Source organism: Alosa pseudoharengus, unplaced genomic scaffold, assembly GCF_046254945.1.
Source record: "Alosa pseudoharengus isolate Yale_2024_CS ecotype anadromous, Long Island Sound unplaced genomic scaffold, YU_APseudo_1.1 YU_APseudo_1.1_scf_4, whole genome shotgun sequence".
NCBI lineage: Eukaryota > Metazoa > Chordata > Actinopteri > Clupeiformes > Clupeidae > Alosa > Alosa pseudoharengus.
The window spans coordinates 27334865-27361917 of record NW_027468774.1 but is presented as its reverse complement, the minus strand read 5'-3'; the positions used below and the strand labels follow the sequence as shown (position 1 = coordinate 27361917).

Here is a 27053-nt window from a genome sequence, read left to right as displayed (position 1 = left end):
TGTATGTGTGTGTGTAGTATACTGTATGTGGAAGGTTTTGTTTTAATTGTTCTGTACATTTGGTGTCTGTTTCCTGTAAGATTGTGTTTGTGTGAGTGTGTGCATGTATGTGTGTATGATCTACTGTTGGTCTGGGCACTTATTTTTGCTACAGATTTGAAATACAGTGACCAGTCTGTATATATATATATATATATTTATATATGTATATATGTCATTGTAAGATGATTAAGAAGCTGTAGCGAAATACAACAGAACCCAGAGGTCTCTCTCTGTGGACACCAAGCCCCCCCACCCCACCCCCCCAGTGGTGAGGTAAGAACAAAATAAGCAATCATGCTGACTCCTACCAAACACGTCTCCACCAATCACATTCACACTATTACAAAGGGGTGGGGTAGGGTGGGGTGTAGGACAAGGGAGGGATTGGGCTTTTTTTCAAACTGCTGGGGTAACTTGGTAACCTGGCTGCTGGCGGAGTTCCCCCTCGGATGCGATGCAAACTCTGGCCAAGCCCACAGCGTTCCCAGGTCACTCCACAGTGCGAAGCGAGCCAACCTACTTAACAAGTGCATGCGTAAGTGCCACCGATTAAAAATCTGTTACTCTAAAGTCTTCATCCGCTCCAACGTACACATTTCACCAATCATACCTCTGGCTTGGGTAGACCTGTCGCCGTCACAGGATGGATTATCTTCTGTGGGTGACAAGGCTCTACAAATCGCCGATGGCAACCACTCCTACTGAAGACTCAGCCAATAGTGTTTGCTTGCACCGAGCTTCGATGATTTGAATTAAGCTGAGAGTTTTCATCCGCAGTAGAGATGGCTCTTTTGAGAAATTAACCCAGAGGCTAAATAAAGCACCGAAACTCAAAGTCACTGACAGTAGTGTGGAGAGACGAGCAGACAGGCTTAGCCTGGTTCTCCTCTGTTTCTACACACACTCTTTCTGAATTGCTTGTTCTAATTCACAAAAGCTAAAAAAAAAAGCTAATTTTTTAAAAGGTAATTGATTGTTTCGGTTATTTTTGGCTCTTTTTCACCAAGTTGCCTGTTATTTTGGTCATGGTTGGTCATGAATTACCTTTTGTTCATTCAGGATATTTTTCTTAGTGAATGTGCTTGTATAGTTATGTGTCTGTGTGTGTGTATGTGTGTGTGGGGGGGTATACGGATATGTGTTTACGATATATGTGTTGCTGTGAGGCACGTGCTTGTCAGAGTGTGTGTGTGTGTGTGTGTGTGTGCATTTACACATTTAGGTGTATTTGAGTGTATACCCTGGGCATATTCACATATATTTATCTTCAGCCCTTTAGCCATCCAATCCTCAGTTGTGATGCATGTGATGTCTGTTGATGGTGAAGTCCTTACACTCCAGGCCGTACCATTTGAAAAGTCACCTTTGATAGCAGCAGTGGTTGAGTCTCTTCTTGCCTCTGCTTTCTTTTTCTTTAATTCTCGATGTCTCACTCTCTTTCTCTCACTCTCTCTCTCCCTCACACACTCACATACACACACGCACACACACACACACACACACACACACACACACACACACACTTTCATTGTCCTTTTTTGTACTCCGCTTCAGCTTCTCATTCCCTCATCCCTCCGTCTCTCTGTCTGTCCATCACGAGGAGAGAGAACAGAGATGGGGAAGGGACTGCTGGAGAGCCTTCAAAAGAGTAAAAAAAAGGAAAAGCAGGGTTTGTGTTTGATAAGCTGTACCTCTATATCTCAATCTCTTTGCATGCTCTCACTTTCTGTCTCGCTGGTTTTTTTCAACACTATGGTGCAAAGATCAATCATGCATGTCGCCAAGAGTTGAGTAGTCTGGAATTGGGAGGTATGCCTTGGCAGACACAACTGCACCATCTTTCTCTCTGCACCATCTTTCTCTCTCCCTCTCTCTCTCTCTCTCCCTCTCTCTCTCTATCTGCCTCATCTCTCACCTCTCTCACCTGTCCATCACGCGGCGCAGTGCCCTCTCGATGTTCATACGGTGGCCCACGCGGGTCACCCCCAAGTCCAGATAGTCCTCCTTGGTGAGGGAGGGCAGGTGTGTGCCGTCAATCTCGTTGTCCAGGAAGCGCTCGCGGTGCTCGGCCAGGTTCAGGTAGCCCAGCCAGTCAGCCACGTCGTACTTGGTCCAGTAGGGCAGCGGCTTGGAGGCGAAGGGCTTAGAGGGCGAGGGGGGCGGCAGGTGCGGGTAGCTGAGGCATGTGGGGGGCGGTATGGGGTGCAGCGGCGGTGACGACGTCCCCGAGAGGAAGTGCGTGGGCGAGAGCGAGCGCGACACCACCAGCGAGGCGTTGGACGGCGGCGCCCCCGACTGCGCGAAGAGGGGCGGCGACGGCGAGAAGTAGGGATCGCCCAGCGGGTTGGCGGGCGACGGCGGCGTGATGGAGCCGCGCAGGTCGTACAGGCTGCTGTAGAGCGGCGTGGTGGGGAGGATGGGCAGCGAGGAGGGCCGCGGTGGGCCCAGCCTGGGCCGCTCCGATGGCGAGATGAGCGGGCTGGGGGCGCGGCGCCGCTGCTGGACGTCGCCCTTGCGCTCCCGACTAGGGATGAACTGGAACTCCAGCGCTTTGGTGCGGTACACGGGCCGGTGCTTGGGGGACGTCGGATACGGGGAGTAGGCGCTGGGGGAGACGGGCGAATGGGAGCGGGCCGGGGCCGCCTGTGAGAGGCCAGAGGCGCCGGACGGGGGCTGGGGCGAAGGTGACCGCGCCCAGCTGGAGTAGTGACCCGACTGGGAGCCGGCGGTTGGGGAGGGGGCCAGGGACGGCTGGGAGTGGGACATGGGGGAGGGAGACGGGGACCGGACAGAGGGAGGGCTCAGGGCAGCCGTGGAGTCCTCGGAGAACCTGAGGGAGGGAGGAAGGAAGGAGGTGAAGTCGAGCATGAGACATGGCAGAGCTGGAGACAGATGGACATGAGACTGTAAGTAAAGAGTGCGCGGTCTCTGGGCACGTTACCTGTGTCTAGGTGATTGACACACAGACAGATGTTGGGGGTGAGTAAGCGCAAACACACGGTTGGTGGGGGAGGGAGGACACAAAAAGAGAGGCAGAGTTTAAGCACAGACACAACAAACAGACTCGACTGCAATATGCACACACCTTACAGACAAATAAAGCACACATTTCCAGCCACTGACACAATAATAAACAGACACTAAACAATTTAACAGTGGTTTCTGAAAACACAGTAGCAGGGCTATGGGAAACCTTATAACATGAAAACCGTATAACATGAAAACCTTATAACATGAAAATAAGACAAACATTAAGCAAAACATTTCGCAAACAGAGTGTGCAACAATAACACATTAGCAATTCCATTAGATGAAAACAGTAGGCTAATATTTATCTATTTACAGGGCAAACTAAAGTGCCTCCACTGACTGTCATTTAGTATACAGTAGACTGCCCTGAAGTATACAATGCTGACATTTTTGAAAATAAACAGCTGAAGCCATTACTCCCTTCACCCTTTCCATCTTAAAGTCTAAACCAAGGGGTCGCAACCCACAACTGTCTGCCTCTTCACCCCCTCCATGTTTGAATACTGTCTGTCCACTAGCCACTTTTTACCACTGTCTTTCTGCCTCACTGTTTGCGTGCTATATTAGCATATGCATAACCCCTCCCTCCATGCCACAGCCGAATTGTGGTCACACTTATACCTTTTCTTAATATATATAGATATAGTGTTTTTATATTACGTTGCCTACTCGCTGATATGTCCATATTTATTTTATGCTGGTCTCTAGACTTTATTCTTGCACTGTTGGACTTACTCATTTGCACCATCACCATGATACTCACTCACACAGAGCACCTTACCTTACCTTAATATGCACAGAGAATCACAGGCTCAGTCCCTGCCTCAGTCATTGGAAGCACCTCTTGATTAATCACCCACTATGTGGTGTTTTTAGAATTGATTTAGATTAAGTGTTATTTAGTATAATTTGTATTTTAGTATATTTAGTATATTCTTTATCTTCTACTGTCCTTATTGCTTAGTTGTGTTTTTATATTATATACTTTTAATTACTTTTTTCTGCTGTGAATGTGTGCGTGATCTCTGTATGCTACTGAGACATTGAATTTCCCCTGGTGATCAATAAAGTATCTATCTATCTATCTATCTATCTATCTATCTATCTATCTAAATACTCTCTCAAGAGGCTCCCTGGCTTTGTCTAAAAATGGAAATGAGTGAAATATTTCACAGTTTGATACCTTTTGGTAGAGCACAGCACACTTTAAGACACCATATATTTATTCGAATTTAAACATATGGAGCCATATCTACCACTTGAGTACTACATGTTAAGCATAAAATATTTGCTCAGTACCCCTGTAATGTCGAAGGCCACACCTTCTCATCATACGCGATTTAAGAAATTAATTTACACGATTTCGGCCATATTTTGTGGAGTCACATCTACCAAGTCAAAAGTAAGACTTTTTTTCTTCATTATTATGTTAAAATGAAGTGGAATAACACATGTATTAACTATATTAATATATATTTTTTCATGGTCAAATATTTTTTTGAAAACATGCTCAACCAAACAGTTGATGAATTAATTATATTAAGCATTATATACTGTTTTTAAATGTATACTACTACTGTAAACACGGCATATATATGTGTAAAAAAGCATATAAGCATGAAATATATCAAATATGCTTAAGTATGCAATTCAATGCAATTCAATACATTTTGGTCTGTACCATGAAGGGGAAACTGATTCAACTATATAAACCATTTATTTTCTGAAAGCTTAGACCATCAGGATATGATCTAACATGACATGAGACATGTCCCACCCTCCTCATAGTATCCTCCTAGTATGCTGTCCATACATAATATATTGGGTATTGGTAAATAGTGTATATGGCTAATACCGTTTTGGGCTATCATGTCATGAGGCGGGTGACAAATGTCAAAACCCATGTTAGTTCACATCTTGAGGGTATATGCTTTCAGACAATATATATTGTTTAGGTGGTTTAATTTGTTTTTCCTTCAAGATACAGCCCACAATGTATCAGCAATATGCTTAATTTACTAATACCCAATGTGTTAGGTATGGGCAGCATACTAATGAGGAGGGTGGGACAAGTTTCATGTCATGTTAGATCACATCCTGAGAGTATACGCTTTCAGAAAATATATGGTTTATATAGTTGAAATCATTTTTCTCTTCATGGTCCAGGTCAAAATGTGTTATGTATACATTTCTTCACCTAAATCCATAAAATCCCATTCATTTCAATGGAGGATTTACTTAAGTGGTCTACCAGGTACAGTGGGAATGAATTTATTTCTTGTTAACATGATTGTTCTTAAACTCTGGGACCAGGGTTACAAGATAATACTACTTTTTTCAGATAACGGACTTTTACCATAAACTGACGCCTCAAGCGTTTGGTAGAGGTTCATAGAAATTGAATGGGAGGGTCCTTTGAAAAAAAGAACATTTTTTTTATACTACAGCCTAATAGAGCAAGATAAAACAAACAAAAACAAAATTCCATCACTTTTATCATGGTGTGCCAGTTAAAGGGTTTTAATGTGTCCTGGTGTGTGTATGAATTCATCTGCTTCTTTCTTGTCCTTCAAACCTCTTGCCAACCCCAGCTCATTTCAGTATCTACTAGTTGCCTTAGTACTTGCTTTAGGGGGTATCAGATCTCAGTTCTGTTAAGCATCTAGAAACCATTTCAAATTTTCTTGAACATAAATATAGTTGAACTGAATTGAATCAATCATGGATCGAGCCTGAGTTCTGAAACCAGGGATTTCCTTTCAAGAGCTAGATGTGAATAAAACATACTTGTCCTTCAATCCTGCTCTAAACACACTGTGATTGCTCTTAGAAACCATACATTCACATGGCTACAAATGCCTCAATAGTCTTGAGAAGAATCAGTATTGCCATGGTTCACTCCCTCTCACACACACACACACACACACAAAGCACAGAGAACATAAATAAGCACAAGCTTAACACAAGCACATAAACAAGCTGCACTGAGAGTAACATAACAAATGTTTTACTGCCTCAGTCATGTTTTATTCCACAGCCCACTGTGTCAGCAGTACTCACAGGCACACCATGACCGAACACACACACACACACACACACACACAATTACCTGTGTCTGGCAAGTGACCTCTGGCTGCCCCAGCTCTCTATGCCTTTGTTCCTCTCGTGCAGCTTGCTGCTCAGCTCATTGATGATGCTGGCCTTCATGCCGGACATGGGCGGGTGCATCTTGCGCCCCTCGATGAAGCTCTGCGCTCCACCCTCGTCCCTGCCGGAGGCCCCTGTGGACATCTGCGTCCCGTCGCCCCACATGGACTTCATCTCGGGCGTGCGGGGCCTCTCGTAGTACAGCATCGAGGAGCGGCTGAGGTTCTGCGACTCCCGCAGCCGGTAGCTGTCCTCCTCTGCCTGCCGCTCCGCCGCTGCCGCTGCCGCTTCCGCCTCTGCCTCTTCGTCATCGTCATCTTCCTCCTGGCGCTGCTCGCGGCGACGGTAGGCAGCGGGTGCCGTGCTGGTCTGCCGGCGGGCTACGCCCTCGCGGTAGCGCTGCACTTTGGGGTAGGTGGAGACGGCCGAGCCGCTAGAGGCGGCTGAGGTGGACGCGGCGGCAGCAGCGCTGGCGGCCGTCTTGGTGTTGTGCATCTCGAAGGACTGTCCATCCAGGTAGCTCATGTAGGACTCGAGCAGGTCGGTGCTGGCGCGGTCGCTCTCGCTGGGCAGCACACCGCCGCCCCGCTCCAGCCGCTCGGCGCGGCTCATGGCCAGGATGCTGTCCAGGTGGTGGTCACTGCTACTGCGGCTGTCCAGCTCCTCGATGCCCGAGTCCACCACTGTCTCCTGCGACTCGCCGACGCTCTTGGAGGATGTGGTGGAGGCAACTGTGGGTGTCCGGTGGTCGGACCCCCGTCGGATCCCACCGCCCGTGCCCACTGTGGAGACCGTGGCCGGGCGCTCACTCGGCGCGGAGCTGGTCACGGAGGCGGCGCTGGACGTGGCGGTAGCAGTGGCCAGTGAGACGCCCCTGTGGGCAGCAGAGGATGCAGATGTGGGCACGGGCGACGGGCTTCGGTAGGCGGGTGGAGGAGGCACTGTGCTGATGGACTGGGGTGGAGGGGTGGGGGAGGAGGCCCGTCCCGTCACCGAGTGGGTGCTGTTGTACAGGTGGTGCTGTGCCTGTGTCTGGGAGAGGCCGTAGGACCGGTGGTGGTGGTAGGCGGAGGTCGACGTCGGAGGAGGTGGAGGTGAGACGCTGGGTGGGGGAGGAGGACCGGACGGCTGAAGGGCCGAGGAGTGGGAGGTGTGGGAGTGGCCGTGGGACGGGGAGGCCGGGTGCTGGATGTGGGGGGAGGAGGGCGAGGGGGCCGACTGAGTCAAGTTGGCCACCTCGCTGTCATAGGACGTGAGGCTGGACGTGGTAGAGTCTCCGGCCTGGGGGGAGGGCAGGGGCGTGTGCGGTGAGTAGCCGGTCAGGATGTAGGACTCCTTCTGGGGTGGTGGGGGCGGAGGAGGTGGAGGAGGCGGAGGTGGAGGAGGGGGCTGGGGGACGCTGTACTGCTGCTGCTGTTGGAGGTGCTGCTGCTGCTGTTGGAGGTGCTGCTGCTGTTGAAAGTGCAGCTGCTGTTGCTGTTGCCGTGACACCATGCTGTTGGCCACCAGGCTGGCGTAGGCGCTCATGCCACTCGACGAGATGCCCCGGTCGAAGCTGTTGGCGAACTCCAACGGCGGAGGCAGCGGGTCGGCGAACACAAACTCGTCGTCGGCATCCACGGATGGCGCGGGGGGTGGGAGGACCATGATGCCAGAGCCACCGGCGGCAGCAGCGCTGCCCCGTTCGCCCGCTCCTCCTCCTCCCTGGGTCTGGCTGGCCACAGCTGGTGGGGAGGGAGGTGTGAGAGACAGGATGTAGGAGCCCGCTTCGCTCTCCATGCGCAGGAAGGACGGCCGCCGTGGCTGCTGGGATGCCTGCTGCTGCTGCTGCTGCTGTTGTTGTAACTGATGCTGCTGCTGTTGTTGTAACTGATGCTGCTGCTGTTGTTGTAGCTGATGCTGCTGCTGTTGTGGCGGCGTCTGCGATCGCTGTGCCCGCTCCGCGTCTCTCTCCCGGGACCTCTCGCGCTGGCGCTCCCGCTCCTTGTAGCTGGGCTGGTAGTGCTGCTGCTGGGCCTGGTAGTGGTGCGTGTGGACCGTCTTGTCTTCCGAGAAGCGGACTCGCAACCCTTCGCGAGGCGCGGCGCCGCTTCCACCTCCTCCGCCTCCCGCCGGTCCGCTGGTCTCCCGCTCGCGATCCGAGCCGGACCCGTCCTCGCCCCAGCGCAGGATCCTGGGCGAGGGCGGCCGCGTGGACGTGGTGGTGGCCGCCAGCGAGGACGAGGTGACCAGGTAGGAGGAGGTGCCCGAGGAGTGCGAGGGCGTCGAGGATGAGGCCGCGGGGCTGGCGGACGGGTACACGCCCACGCTGGACAGCTGCCGGGTGAACATGTGCTCGGCTCCTCCGCCTGCCGTCCGGTCGCGCCGCATGCGGCTGTCGTCCTTCAGGGCGCGCTCCCGGGCGGCCAGGGCTAGGCCCAGCGGCGACGATGGGTCCAGGACCTTCCCCGTCAGCGGGTGGATGAAGGTGGTGGTGTGCTGCAGCTGCTGCTGTTGTTGTTGTTGTTGCTGCTGCAGCTGCTGCTGTTGAGTCCGAATGCTGGCACCGTAGAAGTCGACCGGGACCGACTTGGGCTGGTAGTCGCCCAGCTGCCCCGTGGCGGTGGTGGAGTACTCGGGCAGCCCGAAGGCCGGCGGCATGCTGCGGGCCTGGTGGATGAAGGTGTCGCCCGAAAACATGCCCTCGTCTATGGACTTGGACGGGCGCAGGCGGGGGGTGGGCTGGGCGCCCAGCTGATGCTGCTGGGAAGCTCCCACTCTTCCTCCAGTGCCCACTCCGCCTCCTCCTCCTGCTACTCCTCCTCCTACCATCGCACCCCCGACGTCCTCCTCGGCCGAGAGGAAGAAGGAGGCACTCTTCCGGCGTGCCTCGTGGAAGCGTTCGCGATCACGCCGGGCCGCCCCGACGATGGCGGCGCCGAACTGGCTGGTGAAGTCCATGCTGTCCTGTGCCCGGATGGAGGGCAGCGACGGGGGCAGAGCCGGGGGCATGGAGGGGGGTGGCGGGGCCGGCGTGGACGGGGGAGCGGGCGGTGTGACGGCCGGGGGCGGCGGGGCCGCTCCGGGCGGGGGCTGAGAGCCGTCGGCATCTGCGGAGGTCCCCTGGGGAGGCTCGGCCTCCACGCTGCTGCCCTGGCTGCTGCGGCCGCTGCTGCTGGTGGAGGGCGCCTTGACGATGATGGTGGGGATGGGGATGGAGCTCTTCTCCACCGAGCCCTTCCCTCCCAGCGCCGCCAGCTGGGCAGAGCGCATGTCCTCCACCTTGGACTGCTTGACCAGAGGGCCCTTCCCCCGCCGGGCGCCGCCCTTCGGCACGCCACCACCACCACCACCGCCCGCCCCTGCTCCAACCCCACCGCCACCCCCTGCGCCGGCGGCCCCTCGCTGGTCCCCAGGACCCCGTGGCTGGCCCTGGGATGCCTGCATCTGCTGCTGGGGCATCACTGTGGCGATGCTGGTCGGGGGCACGGCATTACTGTAACCCCTCCTCAAGCCCGCCGCTTTCCCGCCACCCATGCCCATACCGGCAGCACCCCCGGCCCCCGACACCCCGCCCACTTCACCTGGGTAGCCAATCACCTTTCGGGACGCGGTCCTGGTGGGTGCCTGGTGGGCGTAGGAGGCGGCGGTGTGGTCAGGCGGTGGGCCTCCGCCACCCCTGTCCCTGCCGGTGTAACCGGACTGCTGGTAGAGCTGGTAGTGTGTGGAGGTGGCGGTGGACTGGGACACGGACACGGCGGACGACTGCTGGGCGGTCTTGCCCCTCCAGCCGAGGGGAGGCGCCGAGGAGAAGGGGGGGTCGGGCGGAGCCGTGGTCGGGGGTGGGGGGATTTCGTCTGAGCCAGGGACGGATAAGCTGCGCGCAAACTTCATGCCCGGAGGATGGAGGTAAGACTTCTCCTCCTCAGGGACCCCTACAGGGAGTAGGAGAAAAGGAGAGATGAAAGAGAGGCGGAGAGAAGGAGAAAAAGAGGGAGAAAGAGAAGGCAGGGGCAGAAAGAGAAAGAAAGAAAGAAAGAAAGAAAGAAAGAAAGAAAGAAAGTAAGAGAGAGCAAGAAGGAGAAAAATAGAGGGAGGAAGAAGGAGAGGGATGGAGGAGTCATAGGAGCAGTAGATTGAGTGAAAGATGTCAGAGGGGGAGATGTTGTGGAGAGGATGAATTCACCTTGAGGAAAAGAGTGGAACAATGATGGAGAGAACAAGGCCACATGATGGACAGAGCAGCCTGTGAACAGATGACATGGAAGAGGGAGAGAGAGTTTATATGAACGGGACATGGAAACATGTGGAGAGGAGGGCACCTGGTAGATGGCATGCGCAAAATGAGAGGAGGATTCTGACTGTGAGTCTGAAATGATTGACATAAGAACACATGCCATCAGGGTACAAGTGAGAGTGTCCATTTTGAAGTTGGTCTGTCTGCCTGGTCATGTTCAAAGATGTGCTTTCATCTTATGTGTTATGTTTCATGAGAATGATATCTCACAAGTACTTTTATCTTACCTATAATTTCCATCAAATGGTATGGTATGTCACAGTACTTGTGTTTATCATTTGCCTGCCCAACATCAATGTTTCACCATTTAATTTCCTCAAACATAACTAACTTAATTGACATGAAATTGTCCACTTCTACATAGTTCTAGTATGGAGACTTGAACATGGACACTTGTTGCTTATTCCAGGGTAGCTGCATTACTTCTCTTGTCTAAATAGATGAGCTTATTCTACCCCTGCACCGAATGGCACTGTCAATTGTCAGTCACTAGACACACACAGAAACTCAAACACACATTAAGCATAGATTTGACTCCGCTGAAGCTAAAGACTCACTCTAGAGCAAGACAGATAATGCCACAACCTGCTATCCCTTTTTTTAGCGCTACATGTGCTATAGCCCCCAGACGCCGCTACTGCACAGAGAAAGAGGACTAGGGCACGCGGAGGTTGCGCAGACAGAGGCTTGAGGTGGGGCGGACAAACAGACAGGCAGACAGACAGCTGGGAGGTCGGACAGTCTCACCGATGGACTTCTGTCGCAGCATACCGTGAGGAGGGGCGTGGCCAGAGGCAAACTGGCCCCGGTCATAACCAAGCCCTGCCCCAGACGACATCATCCCCATCCCCGACTGGTCATAATTTGGCTGCATAAGGAGAGCGAGAGGAGGAGGGAAGCACAGTCATACCACAGACAGACAGACAGACAGACAGACAGACAGAGCCTGCATTATATCACCAGTAATGGGCTTGAATTTCAACAAGTGCCACACACCACCACCACAGTGGATAACATCAGACTACTCAAATATCATTTTACCAATATGTGAATTACTGCTCCCTTGTGGTGAAGATTTGCCCACACAGACAATTAAAATGATATGGAGAGTTTATGAATGCACTTTCAAATAGGGGTAAGTGAGACATTAGAGCCATAATTGAGTTCAGTTTGAGTTTGTGTTTACACAGCTCATGTGATTCAGTGTTCTGGAATCATAGACACACACATACATTATGCAGTTTAAATGGAACTTCGCCACACATACATTGGCATACATACACAACCACACGCACAAACACACACACACACACACATACACAGAGCACTACATATAGGCTGCATTATGTAAATATATGTAAAAATATACAATATACATGCATACCTCATTGCCGTAAAAGCTGCGGCCTCGCTCTCTCTTTGACCCCTGCGCCCGAACCCCCGGCCCCTCATTGGTGCTGATTGTCTGTTGAGCTGCAGCCAAAATCTCATCCAGTTTATCTGAGGAACAGACAAGACAAAGTGACTCTCTGGATTTTAGGAACTCACACACAAATTTTTTTTCCAAAGAGCTGTTTTGCTAAGTTTGTCTACATTTGAAGAACTACTTTTTTGTATCAATCTAATATAGGGACTTTGGCTGTTTGGGAAACTAGTCTAAAACCACATAGCCACAGGAATGTCACAGACAGACTTACTCAAAGCCATCTGATAGACTGTCCTCTTCTTCTCGGTAACTTGGGAGGATTCGAACTCTACGAATATAACACATTAAAAAGTGCACATTAATAGGTTATCTGCAGAAATAATGAAGTCATACTATCCAGTGTCCTGTGTTTCAACTTGGCAAGTATAGCTAGTCTCTTAAAAAGGATTGAGGAGTTTTTTTTCCCTAAAACTGGCAGGCTGATTTGATGACCCACTTGCTTTGCAAACATCCACAGCATAGCTGACTAATATAAACTGGCAGTGCAACCGGAAAGTTTTCAGACTCTTTCAAGTTTTCCACATTTTGCTATGTTTCAAACTCATCTTAAAATGGATTAAATTGATTGAACTTTCCGGTTGCACTGTTTTTGAGGATGTTCTGTTGTAAAACCAATATGTTAGATAGCCTGGGTGGCCATTTCGGAATGAATTTCAGGATATCAGGACAGAAACCTTCCTAAAACAATGATTAAAAACACTTACTAAATATTAACACTTTAACATCTGTGTCACCATGTTTCCCAATTAATTATTTTTCTCAAATGACTTCTTTCACATTACAGTCATCTCTATGCCCAGTCATCAAACCTTGTGTTCAGCAATTGTGTGTGTAGGTGTGGGTTAGTGCACAGACTGGTCATCGTACCTGATTTTTTTTTCCATGGCGTAGCAGCTGCAGATGGGAAAAGAAGAGAGACCGGGCTCAGTATTCCACAGGCATATGGCCAGTGCGCATTGCTACGGATATTTATGCTCACTCCAATCACAGCTATATCCCCTAATAACAATAATACGACTGCGCTCTCACTGGGTCCATTACAGTATCTTACCACTGGCTCTGCAGAATACTACACACCTACACGCACACACACACACACACACACACACACACACACACACACACACACACACACACACACACACACACACACACACACACACAGATACTAACCATCCGCCACTGCCTTTAAGCACACCCAGAAACTCACACAGAAAGTAATTTATCTCTACGTATTTACTTTGATCACATACATAAAAACAGGCAAACACGATGTCTGAAAAGACACACTCATTCTCTTATTCTCTCACAGGACTTTGCATGCGCACACACACACACACACACACACACACACACACACACACACACACACACACACACACACACACACCATGCAGCTCACCTCTGTCCACTGTTAGGTGTCAGCAGGGACGGACAAAGAGAGGAGAAGGGTCAGAGGTGTTAGTGGTTAGAGCACAACTACAGCACATGTGGAACACGAGAGTGCAGGGAAGGGGTTTTAAGAGTCACCAGTGAGGGTGTGTGTTCATATGAGAATATTATATTTATGTGTGTGTGTGTGTGTGTGTGTGTGTGTGTGTGTGTGTGTGTGTGTGTGTGTGTGTGTGTGTGTGTGTGTGTGTGTGTGTGTGTGTGTGAGAGAGAGAGATTGCGCGAATGTAAGACTGTGTAGTGCGAGTGTGTGTGTGGTGTGTAAGTGAGTGAGTGTGAGTGTGTGTGTGTGTGTGCGCTAGTGCCCATGCTCATGTGCTTGCGTGACTAAGTGCTTCATAGTTATAACAAGCATGACGAATGTCTTTATCAGGGAGGGGAGTTTGAGCTGCATTGACTATCAGATGAGCCTCTTGTCGGAGCCATAATGCTTCCAGGGTGCGTGAGTGACTTGAGCGAGTCGGTGGAAGTCCTCGGGGGGCTCAGACTGGTGACTAATCATCAGCAATGGATAAAGACCAAAAAGCCCATCACATGTGCGAATGTCTCAAAAGAAACGACAACAAATCTCAACAAATATCCAACCCGGCGAGCAGTGATTTACATAAACACCCCTTCGGAGAAAAGTGTGTGTTGCTCTCTGGTGCATCTTCCCCCAGCTAATCTGTTACACCACCAGAAAAGTAAAGTTCGAACAACACTCAGGTCATGGGCTTGATGCTAAGGCAACACAAACATCCTGATGAACATGCACAGCTGTGCTGTGCGGCTCTTTGAATAAAATGCAAATATTTATGTGAGATGTGAAGATGTAAATAAGTCGAGGAGTTGACGAAGCGATGAAAACAAAAAGGGCTCCGGCGGCCATCTGTGCGGTGAGGCCACGCGGAGGTGAGTCGGGACACTGCAGCTGGCGTAGAGGTCAGGTGAGCGAGATCTACTCTCCCCCTCCCCCCCCTAAAAACGCCGCCGTCCTCGCCCGCCAAAAAATAAAAAGAGCTCCCGAGTGCTGCAGTCAGCATATGGTCGAACCCGGCGACCCTTGGGGAGGACATTCGTCCGCACGGATCAATTCTCTCTCTCCCACAGGTGCGTCGGCCATAATCGATTGCTCACGGCGTTTTTGACATGAAAATGACAAACAGCTGGACCATTCCTACCTCCTGAGGTTACAGTCTTCATTTGAATAAGCGCAAGTGATGCCCGAGAGCCATCGATATGTCAAACCACCACTTTAACAACCTTTGTTTTCTTTTAGCAACTTATTTGGTTTTGTTTTGTCTACCAGTCTTTACTTAGCAGACATAACACAATCTAGAAGACATCTCAAAGAATACAGCAATATCACTGTATAAAATGTACAACATAATAGAACCAATCTGCTACCATAGATACTATATATTACTGACAAACACAGAGGATGTCCTTCAAAAGGTGATTCACCTGAGCTACAACAGGAAGAGGAGGCAGTATGTGTCAAGCAAGACCTGTATGAGAGAAGACTTCTATGAGAGAAGACTACGTATGTGTTGAACGTAGTGACCTTGTGAGGGATTTGGTGGGTTTGGGAAAGAATGTTCCCAAGAAGAGGCTCCTAACTGGGCCCTGATTCCTTGCTGGTGAATATGTAAGCCTTGTATCTCATTGCTGTGCCACTTGTTGGTGTATCGCTGGAGACTACTTCAAAGTGAGACTGAAATATTCGCTTCCTTGACAATACAAATAGGGGTTTGTATTTGAGGCTGCCTTCAAGTTATTCCCTAAAAACCTGTGCAATTCTTTCAACAGAAAACGAACTGGGAGGCTTTGGGCAACTAAAATTGTGTTCGGAGGGTGGCAGGTTCACACTGAGTGAGTGGCGTGGTGGTTTGCGATTTGCTTGGAGACAACTCAACAGCTGACACTTTCGCTGGCGAACGCGATGCCAAACAGCATGTGAGTCATAGTGAGACAGCAGGACAGACTCGAGCAGCTCAGAGCACAGGCGAGCGAGCGAGATACGACTCCCTTTTTGGTCAGCGTTGGTTGCGCTAGCTAGCCCCCATGATACCGAACAGAGCAAATGGAAGAGCCAGTGGGGTATTTACTCGTTGTCAGGGGAATAAACAGGTAAACAGACTTATAATAAACAGATAAACAGACCTATACAGACTACACGATCAGATCTCAGCACATACTACAGGCAGGAGGACTGCTGGTGACTGGTGGTGGATGGTTTTTATGATTAAAAGAACCCACCAGCGCCGGTTAATTAACTGAAGTCAGCTGTAGGAGTTTTAATTCTCGGTTGTTATCAGCACGGCATCGCGGCGCTTAATCGGCCTCAGCTCGGTCGCCAGCGTGCCCACGGCGAGAGCGGCCAGGCAGGCGGGGCGCGCGGAGCACAGCCTTTTCCCTTTCAAGGGACGCCTACCCTACAGAGGGGTTGCCGTGGCAACGTGGGCACACACACACACACATACACACGGCACTGGATCTCTGTGTGTGTTTTCTTTTGTTTTTCACCGGATTGGAGGAGTAGTGGGGTTGTTGAGGGGTGGGGTGGGGGTCTGTTCAGAGGAGGGGACAGTGGGGGGGAGAGGGCGGGGGTGAGGTAGGGCCACTAAATCAAGCTGAGAGGGGTGCAGGCGGTAAGCCGGGGGGAGAATCGAGGGGGAGCGGGGCAGTGAGGGGGCACATGGGGGTGCGTGGAAAAGGAGGGCTTTTACTGGCGAGGGGGCAGCTGGGGGGGGGGGGGGGGTTACCTGTAGTGGGGGTGCTGGTAGTGACAGTGTGGAACCTCTGAAAGAACAGTGAAATGCATTGAGACTCTCATCCACACTTTCTGCACCTCCTCTTCCTCCTCCTATTATCTCCCACCATACTTCTCCTTCTCTATCCAACTCTGTCCCTGCCTTCTTCCTATGTGAACTACCCATAGTGCACTGCTGCAGTCTTCACAGTCCCTTGGCTCTCCTTTTCCTCTCCCCCTTTCCTTCAGGTTCCATCCCCCTGCCTCTTGTGCCCAGCTCTGCCCAGCTCTGCCCGCTCCCCTCAGCTCACCTGACCTCCTTTTTCTCCCTCCCTCCTTCTCACTCCTCACATCCCAATCCTCCCCTCTTCGCCTCCATTTCCTCTCCTCAGCTGATGGCTGGAAAAGCCCTCGTCCTTCCATCCCCCCCCTTCTTGCTGGCCCTTTCATCCTCTGTCCTGCTATCTCCACCCCCCCCACTCTCTTCCTACTTATTCTCCTGCCTTTATGCTGAGTCTTACCCATCTCCTCCAGCTCCGAGGTCATGGATTTGGAGCGCAGGGCTATTGCCGGCGTGCTCAGACGCTTACTCTGTTGAGGGACTGTGGATAGAGGGAGAGAAAAGGAGAAGAGAGAGAGAGAGAGAGAGAGAGAGAGAGAGAGAGCGAGAGAGACAGTGAGAGGGAGGGAGGAAGAGTTCTGTCACCAGACTCCTCATCATACAGCTGTCTTCATTAGACTCACCACTAGCAATAGCATTGTCATATTTGCATGCTTGTTTATTAACGCTAATAAACAATCAGCAGCATGACAACATTCTTCAGTGGACACAGTGGAACCTTTACTTGTGATACTAAACATTGGTAACATCATCATCATCATCGGCATCATCAACATCATCAGAATCATCTGCATCATTATCATCATCATCATCATCATCATCATCATCATCATCATCATCATCATCACCACCAACAGTATTTTTACTCGTCTCTTTATCATCGTCAGTAGAAGCATCACTTTCTTACTTTTCTTTCTGGTGCCATCGTCCAAGTCAGGATTGCGAGTTACCATGACGACCTTCACCATCAGGCTGTTTCCACCTTGCCGGATCATGTTGACCACCTGTCTGTGGCCTACCTTAACCACATTCTGCCCATTCACCTGGATAGGAAGAGAGAGAAAGAGGGGGATAGTGAGGGACTTCATCCTAACCCAATAATAAAAGTACTACATGTCCCAAGATTCAACTCTGCACAAACCTCAATGAGGAAGTCTCCCATTCGCAGGCCCGCTCTCCAGGCCACACCCCCCTCGTCAACAGACTCGAGGTACTGCAGTGCTGGGAACGCCGGAGTGGGAGTGAACTCCTCAATGGGTGTCTGGGCTGCAATGACAGGATCACACACACACACACACACACACACACACACACACACACACACACACACACACAAACACACATACACACACACAGACACAGACACAGACACAGACAAACACACACAGACAAATGCACACACATCAGCAGAGTATCTGAGTCAGAAACCCCTGCAGAGGCTGCACACACTCATATTCATGTTTGTTGAGTGATAAGCAGAGGGAGATAATGGAAGTATGCCTCTCAGAATACACTGTGATTCTTGTACGTGTATGTGTGTGTGTGTGAGTGTGTGTGTGTGTTTTAATTTGTATGCGTCTGTGTAGATGTTGGCATGTGTGTTTGTGTTAGTGAGCATTTGTGTCCTTACCCTTGGCCCCTCTTAGAACAAATCCGAAACCTTCATTGTCTTTTTTCTGCAGGAGCACTGTCTTCTCTTTGATTATGTAGTCACTGCGAGAGGGAGAGAGAGGGAAAGGGAGAGAAAATAGGAACAAAACAGATAGATGCCATGGGTAGGATGCAAGAATATAGGGACGCAGAGTGGAGCATGTGATGAGAGGATACAAGAAAAAAAATGGCAGAAAGAAAGACAAAGGAAAGAAATAAAGGGGAACAGAGGAATGAAGGGAGAGCAGAAGGAGGGAGAGACAGAGATGAAGCAGAACCACAGAGAACACCGAGATGTGGGAGAGACAGCGAGGAGAATATCAGAGACAGAGAAAGAAAGAGAGAGAAGAGAGAAGAAAAGGGACATTAGCAGCAGATTCAGAAACGCAGGGAAAAGTGAAGAAAGACAGAAAAGAGAAAAAGAAAGACATGAGAATGGACCATTAGTGGTAAATGCAGAAACACATAGAGGGGTGGAAAAAGAGAGTGAAAGAGAGACAAGAGAAAGAAAGAGAGAAGAGAAAGACATTAGCCGGAGCAGCAGTGAGTTTATAAATCTGTGAGCGAGTGGCTGAGTGTGTGTGTTAATGAGCGAGTGGGGGAGTGTGTGAGTGACTGAGTGAACGAGTGAGTGTGTGATTGAGTGAGTGATGGGGGAATATGGGCCTGCATATGCACACTGCACCACTGGGAAGCCTTAATCCAGAGAGGGGGAGGCGGGAGGGGTCAGAGACCAGCTCAGAGTGAAGGCGCATTTAAAAACCGCACATGAATGAATACATTGACTTCAATAGGACAGTCTCTCTCTCTCTCTCCCTGTCTCCCTCTCTCTCATATACATACTGCAAAACGTTCTTCTTCCTTTGCTAAGGACACAGGTCAAACTGTCACAAGCCGCTGCGAGCCCGTTCAAGGTAACTTCGCATTTAGGAGAGAGACGTACGCTTCGCCAGGGCCATAACCAGCTGAGCCTGCAGAGCAGCGGGCCAAATGGAACGCTGTCAGGCGCACACTGCCAGAGATACAGACAGCAAGATAGAGAGAGAGAGAGAGAGAGAGAGAAGGATGGAGGACAAAGTGTGGTCTTTTTGTTTGACGGCAGACACTTCAAATGGACCTGAAGCTACAAATACCCCAAGTGCTTGTGCAGAAGCTCACCACTCGCACAATACCTGTGCACACCTGCTCAGTGTCCTCCCCTATTCCATTTAATCCACCCAATGGCTTTCACTCTATAGAAGCTGCTGAAAGGAGCATCAAACAAGACCATTCAGGACCTCAGTCTAGAACTTCTCCAGAAATAAAAGGTCACAGTGGAGCCTGGAATTGTGGGTAGGACTTTCTGGGGTAACCGCCTCATTGGTCGGTTGGTGAGGGTGTCTGCTGACAGTCTGCCCAGAGATATTCCAGAGCCCACGCTTGAAGATTCTATATGTGATGTTTATGTGCAATGGGCACAGTAAGTAAGATGTTGCTGGTTGCCCCAGCAACGGACAGATCTGGAAATAGGAAATAGCCAGGCTAATATGTAGACATGCATATTTGGAAGCAGTGTGAGTGAACCTTGGTAGCCATATTGCATGAAAATGAAGTCTTCTCAAACCTTTTGTTTATAATGAGCTCCTCAATTATAGATGTACAATTTTTCTTTTTCATTTGTCATAGTAACAATGGTAACACGCTAAGAAACCCAGAAAGGTCAGCATTAGCCAAAACAGCTCAAATAAACAAAGATAAAGAATAGTTTCTCAGGGAGCATAATTGTAGGTGTAACGTTAACTGAGTCACTGAGTGAAACATTTCACAAAAATAGCCATACTGTGCTCAACTCTCTCTCTCTCTCTCTCTCTCTCTCGCTCTCTCTCTCTCTGTCTCTTCCTTTCTTTCTTTCTTTCGTGCTCTTGTTACCAGGCTTGTTGTCAAGGAAGACTACACATGGACTGCAATCACATACGAGAGCCGAGCGAAACTGGAAGCACCTCAAATCCATGCTGGGGCTTTCAAGCCCTTTTGTTTTTGATTGGAACCCATTTGATTTCAGCCAACGTGTGCTGTGATACCCAAGCCAGGGCTGGAGCAAGAGAGGGAGTGCATCAGACCACCTTGCCTGGAATCAGAGGGGTCTGTCGGTCTTTCTGTAGCCTGTCCCCCCTTAGATAATTCCTCTTCCCATCCAGCTGGTGAGTTCCTGTGTTCGAGTGCCACTCATTCCCACACTCATGCAGTCAGCCTTGGATTCTAACTATCAGTGGTTCATTGAGCAATTCTGTGAATGAATTTAATTGATAGAAGGATCATTCAGGCAAGAATCAACCCATTTTTGATTGGCCTATTTATGAACCCTTTCAACACCAGCTGAGCCATCTGACAGAGGGCCCCCTACAGTGTCTTGGTCATGCCATGATTTTACATGGTGGCTCATTTGGTTATGTTTACCAGGATATCTACCAGCCATCAACCACTGATGCCCAGAGAATTCTTTAAGTATCACATTCTCAGGGCTCAGTGTCACAGATAACATTCTCAGTCAGATGATAGTAAAGTAGGAGCAGCTAGCCAGTGATTTGTATCTGACACACACCAACATATAGCTGAAACACAGACACACACAGACACACAGACACAGACACACACACACACACACACACACACACACACACACACACACACACACACACACACACACACACACACTTCATACCCTCCCAGCGCGTAACCACCACAAACATACACATACACAGACACTGACTCATAGGTGTCAGCTAGCGTGTTTTAGCGGGATGGAGTATCAGTCAGGCAGACAGGCAGTTGTTGCCGAGAAACTGTCACTACTGTACCATACCATACTGTACCCACATGCTGATAATCCCACTGAAGGGTTACACTGAACACAGTCCCAACCTCCTCCATCTGTTCCCCCCCCCCCACCTCTCTCTCTCTCTCTCTCTCTCTCTCATAGGCACTTATGGTTTCTGCCTTTTTTCCTTGGTTTCTGTTATGAATCTCCCTTTTTTCATCTCTTACATTGTCCTTCTATTGTTTTATTTCTTCTTCTTCCACTGTCAAAACACACCTCCATATTACACTTACTGTTTGCATTCTAATTTGTCCCTCTTGCTTTTCTACCATCACTTTAACTCAATCTTCCCTTAACTCCTCTTTCTTTCTCTCTCTCTCTCCACCTCTATGTACTGTAGCGTCACCTTATCCCTCCATTTTTTCTTCCTTTCAACTACACTGCCCTGAGTCCAAATTCCATCCCAGCTCAAGTATCTTTACCTCCTTTGTCAGTTTATCTTCTTCACCTCCATGTGTCCTATCTCTTATCCCCCTCTCTCTGTGGCTGTTAATCATGAATGCTGTCAATAGTTTCTTTTGCTCAAAACCAGTTAGCACAAAGATCAAATTTAACATACAGGATGTGAATATACTGTATGTTAGATTTGTATGCATGTATTGATGTGTGTCTATATATGTTTTACTATGCGTGCAGTGCCACAATAAGTATGCCCTGGAAACTCCAATGCTCAGAGCACAAAAATGCACTCATCTTATATGCACACATATGCACACTAATAATATTCACACGAGGCTAAGGTGACACACTATTCTTATTTGGCCCATCAGTCATTTACAGACTGCAGATAAAATGATGCAAGGTACCCAGATAGAGTAAACTGCCACAGCTTATGCACTTCAGTGTGAGAGCCAAAGTCAGTACAGACAGCTTTTTATGAGCAAACCATTCCCTGTTTCCTTACACACTCAAACAGACATGTACACACACACACGCAAACAGCAAACATACACAGACACACACATACTGTACACACACACAAACAAACAAATGCATGTACCGGTATGCACACAGACATACATGCGCGTGCAAACACACACACACACACACACATACACACACACACACACACACACACACACACACACACACACACACACACACACACACACACACACATACACACACACACACACACACAGGCATGCACATAAACCAGCTCAAATGATGCAGAGCAACAGCACTGATACCTATGTCAATCAGCATCAGCTAATCACGCACACTCACACACACACACACAGAAAGAGAGGGAGAGAGAGAAACAACACACATACACACAAAAACAAACACAAGCACACACACACACACAGTCAGAAGCAGATAACAGCAGTAGCAGTAACAGCAGCGGCGACACACATCAGGTTAGCATTCTTTCCATCATAAAAGCAGTCATCCTGAGCTGTGCCTGTACAATCTGTTCACCAGAGGCAAGCTTTACGGGCTGCCTCATAGAGAGCAAACAGCATGAGGCAGGAAGAGAGAGAGAGAGAGAAAGAGAAAGAGAGAAAGGGGAGGGGAACGGGAGAGAAACAAGGATTCATACATTTATCCATGGAACTAGGGAGATGCGCTACAGTGGCTAAATAACAGCCTCTCTCTCTCTCTCTCTCTCTCTTCCTCTTCCTCTCCCTCTCGTTCTCACTCACAGGCACGCACACGCATACACACACACACACGCACACACGTCCAAGCGCGAACATTCACACATCCACACACGCGCGAACGCACAGCAGCACACGCGCACGCATTGCAACACATCCCCCTGTCTGTCGATCTATCAGTCGCCTCTCAAATCACTCCTGCTACCCAGCCATGTCCATGCGCACACACATGCACACACACACACACACGCACGCACACACACACACATCGTTGTCTCTCTTTTCCCCCCACTCTCTCTCCCCCTCCCTCTCTCTCCTTCCCTCTCTCCCTCCCTCTCTTCCTCTCTCCCGTCATCCATCCAACCAGCCAGCCAGCCAGCCAGCCAGCCATCTAGACATGCCTCCCTCCCATTCTCCCTTCTCCCTGCCTCTCCTCTCTCTTGCGACGGACGGCGGCGTAGCAGCGGCAAACCAGCCGGAGAAAAAAGCCGTACCTGTATATGAACCAGACGCTCCTGTTCATGGGGCCTAGCGACGGCCAGGAAGAAGAGAGGGAGAGGGAGAGGGAGATGTCCTCCTCTCCGCATCCCCCCATCGCCATTGCCCCCTCCTCCACCACCTCCTCCACCTCCTCCTCCTCCTCTGCCGCCACCTCCTCCTCCTCCTCACCCTCCATCTCCTCCTCCTCCTCCACCTCCTCCTCCTCCTCCTCTTCCTCTTTCTCGTCTTCCAGTGAGAGAATCGCAGCGAGCGCGAGTGGCGCGGCAAGGGGAGGAGAGGAGAGAGAGACGGAAAGAGTGAGAGCGAGGGCCTGGCTCTCCCAGCCCCATCATACTTAAGACAGAGCGAGGGAGCGAGAGAGAGGGAGAGGGAGAGAGGGAGAGGGAGAGAGGGAGATGGTTCACTGTGACTGCGACAGAGAGAGAGAGAGAGGAGGGAGTATGTTTGAGAGAGGGGGGGGGGGGAGTGAGAGTGAGGTGGTTTAGCATAAAAAGAAGTGAGAAATGAGGTAATTTAAATAGAGAGAAAGACAGGAGAGAGAAAAGGAAGGAGAGAGAGAGTGAGAGAGAGACAGAACAAGAGAGCGAAAGACAGAGAGAGAGAAGGATAGAGCGAGAGAGAGGGAAAGAGAGAGAGAGAGGGTCCAGAGGTGATTGGGTTTGTTTGCTGAGTATTCCTCTGTCTCATACTCACACAGAATATAAAGAGAATTACGCAAACATGCATCAGAACAAACACATACACAGACGTATGCGCGCACACATACACGCACACACATACACACACGTGCACACACACGCATTACACCCATACATGTGCACAGATGCACACATGGCCATTCAAACCTTTCACCACATGCTGCAATAATTAAGAGCTCGTGTATATCAGTTATTTCTACTAACACACAAGGACATTCCCTCTCTCTCTCTCTCTCCCTCTTTCTCATTTGTACATTTGTCTCTCTCCTCTTCTCAAAACCCCTGACGGAATTGAGTGACTACATGCCACAGTATCCCCTCAATCACCGTTTCCCCCCCATTCATAAAAATGGAAACGTTTCAGACAGACAAGGGCTGGCTCTGTTTGACGCCTCTGCCTCTCTGTTGCGCTCCTCGGCGAGGCGTGGCGCACAAGTGCCCTGAGTCGCCAGCAGCGGCGGGATTATGTCATCAACAACATTACTCTGCACTCCTGAAACACTAGCATGACACTGGCGTGAAGCTTATTAAAAAATGCAGGTGAATTATGCAGCAGTGACGCATTGTGAGAGACATTTTTTTTTGTTTTTTTTTTTGTCTTGGGCTGCCAAAAAATACCTCTGAATCATTTTCTGGTCTTGCCAAATTGTGTATGCATGTCATGGGACAAAAAGAGCTGATTTTTGTCTTTGGAAAGCTGCTGGGAAGTTTTCTCTCGGCTTCTCTCTCAGTGGCTTTGATGGAAATGTCTGGATGATAATCGTGGATTGATGATTAAGTGCTTTCACATCTTAAATATGCCCTTTCATCTTAAATTTGGAATTTTACACTTCATACCAATGTGGCAATAAAATTGTGTGCACACTTTGTTTGTTTAGTGACAAAAAGTATACCTCTGGCAAAATACATGGTCACCAAAGTCTGATCATAAAAGTCACAGATGACTACCTTTTGACTGATACAGCATCATACCTAGGCCTAGCTGTCCACTGATACAGTTCAGTTAGTATCTGTTTAGGAAATTAACAAATTAAAGCTTGAAGATGTATCATCTTCACTTGCAGTGATGCACATTGTCAATGCCAGAGGAGGCATCTACATTTTCAGTCTATCTGAACGGAAGAAATCCTGCCTTCTAAACTCATGGCAGCAAGGTATGTCCGAATATTTGTATAAAATACACAATACCAAAGCCATTGTAATTCCTCCATGCTCATAAAGAGGCTAAATATCCATAATAGGAGGGAGTGTGATAAGATGAATATGTTTTTTCTAAAGTTGTCCTCTAGGGATAGGCAACCTACAACCCCAAAAAAGTTGGGACGTTGTGTAAAATCTGAATAAAACCAGAATGCAATAATCTGCAAATCTCTTAAACTCATATTTAGTTGCAAAAAGGACACAGACAACATATCAAATGTTGAAAATTACAAAGTTGACTATTTCATGGAAAATACATGTTAATTTTGAATTTGATTCCAGCAACATGTTTAAAAAATGTTGGGATAGGGGTAACAAAATGCTGGAAAAGTTCTGTAATGATAAAGAAAACAAAAGGAGGAATGTTTGACAACTAATTAGGGTAACTGGCAACACGATCGGGTATGAAAAAGAGCATCCCAGAGAGGCAGGGTCTCTTAGAAGTAAAGATGCAGTGGTATTCATCACTCTGTGTAAACCTGTGTGCACAAATTATGAAACAATGTAATTTTAATGCTTCTTAACATGAAATTGTTTGTTCATCATCTACAGGACATAAAATCATTAAAACATTTAGAGAATCCAGAGAAATATTTGCAAACAAGGGCAAGAGCTGAAAAACAAATTGGATGGCAGTGGTCTTTTGGAGACTAAACCATTGTCTATGTGCACAGTTTGATACTCAATTCAAAAACTGAAGCCACAATTGTAACAGCCAAAATTGTATTGAGACATTATACAGAAAATACCATTGTCTTATCTGGGCCTAAACCTGTTTAAAATGGACTGAGGAAACATGGAAACAGGTCCTGTGGTTAGACCAATCAAAATTTGCCATTCTCTTTGAAAATCATGGACGAATCTGGGCTAAAGAGGAGAGGGCCTATCCAAGTATCCAACCTCCAACTTGTGGTTTAGTGCTCAGTTCCAAACCCAACATCTATGATGGTGTGGAGGAGCATTAGTGCCTACAGCATGGGCATCTTGTACATTTGGCAAAGCACAATCAATTCTGAATGATGTATACAGGTTTTGAGCAACATGCAGGCCACCCAGGCCATGTCTATTCCAGGGAAGACCTTTTCAGAGAAAACAATGGCAAAATAAATTCTGCACATATTTAAGTAGTATTTCTCCATAGAGGAAGAGTCCAGGTGCTAAAATGGCCTGTCTGCAGTCCAGATTTTCTCAAATTAGGTGCATAATGGAATGAAAAACATGACTAAGAATACCCCATGTTGAGCAACTGAAATCCTGTATCGGGGAGTAATGGGACACATTTCATTCTCAAAACTTTAGCAAATGGTCTCCTCAGTTCCTAAACATTTACAGAATTGTGTTAAATGAAGAGGTGAAGCAGCACAGTGGTAAACATGCTCCCGTCCCAACTTTTTTTGAAATGTTGCTGGCATCAAATTCAAAATTAACATATATTTTCTATAAAATAGTGCAAATTTTCATTTTAAACATTTGATATGTTGTCTATATGTCCTATTTGCTGCTAAATATGGGTTTACGAGACTTGCATTGTATCACATTCTGTTTTTATTTGCATTTTACAAAACGTCCAAACTTTTTCTGTTTTGGGGTTGTATATCCCTAATCAAGGATGTGAAATTAAGACTGTAGCCTACATGTACATGTCTAAGTGTGTACAGTATGTAAGAGAGATGAGAAAATATGACAGCTCAAAACAACTGGTCTTGATCTACCTTGATTTTTAGTATTCACTTTTTATTAGCTAGCAAAATTCTAAATATTGTTACAAACCATTTAACTCCTCTTAAGGTGCTTGATTTTACATAATAATTATTCATGACAATAGTACAATTTACTATTGAGAAGCAAGTCTCCTTTATGTATAAACAATACTGACATAAAAACAATCATTCAAACATTAAAAGCCGCTGGAATAATGTTTGTATACAGTATATGCCTAGTTTAATACTCAATGGGACAAAGGGTTTAATGGTATTAGGCCTAACCACATGCTTGATTGACAAGTTTTCCATCAACTAAACGCAGACTAAGGGCGTGTCTAATTTTTTTAATTACCAATGATGTTCTGAATGTGGCCAAATCGAACATTTTGCACTTCACTGGGATCTGTTTATTTTGATGCTTTAAAAGTATTGTGTTGATGATGCGTATTGTGTGAGTTCTTAGCACACTAAGGTCTCAAGGAAATATAAAGGATAACAAAAGCAAATAAGTTGAACGGAGGTAATTCGAACTGGTGGTTCCAACAGCTACATTTTGAG

General features: G+C 48.4%; 1 protein-coding gene across 1 annotated transcript in view; it reads right to left on the bottom strand.

Moving 5' to 3' along the window:
* Positions 1 to 1202: 1202 nt before the first annotated feature.
* shank1 (SH3 and multiple ankyrin repeat domains 1) overlaps positions 1203 to 27053 on the bottom strand; it is a 49811-nt gene continuing 23960 nt past the window's right edge. The window contains exons 15-29 of the mRNA XM_076266913.1: positions 17916 to 17998; positions 17427 to 17551; positions 17193 to 17328; positions 16686 to 16766; positions 13384 to 13392; positions 12849 to 12875; positions 12193 to 12249; positions 11880 to 11995; positions 11243 to 11363; positions 8351 to 10133; positions 8164 to 8308; positions 7691 to 8064; positions 6182 to 7618; positions 1967 to 2872; positions 1203 to 1680 (exon numbers count right to left, since the gene is read on the bottom strand). Coding sequence (XP_076123028.1) covers positions 1593 to 1680; positions 1967 to 2872; positions 6182 to 7618; positions 7691 to 8064; positions 8164 to 8308; positions 8351 to 10133; positions 11243 to 11363; positions 11880 to 11995; positions 12193 to 12249; positions 12849 to 12875; positions 13384 to 13392; positions 16686 to 16766; positions 17193 to 17328; positions 17427 to 17551; positions 17916 to 17998 — 5488 coding nt within the window. The 3' untranslated portion in view covers positions 1203 to 1592. The remainder of the gene's footprint in view (positions 1681 to 1966; positions 2873 to 6181; positions 7619 to 7690; positions 8065 to 8163; positions 8309 to 8350; positions 10134 to 11242; positions 11364 to 11879; positions 11996 to 12192; positions 12250 to 12848; positions 12876 to 13383; positions 13393 to 16685; positions 16767 to 17192; positions 17329 to 17426; positions 17552 to 17915; positions 17999 to 27053) is intronic.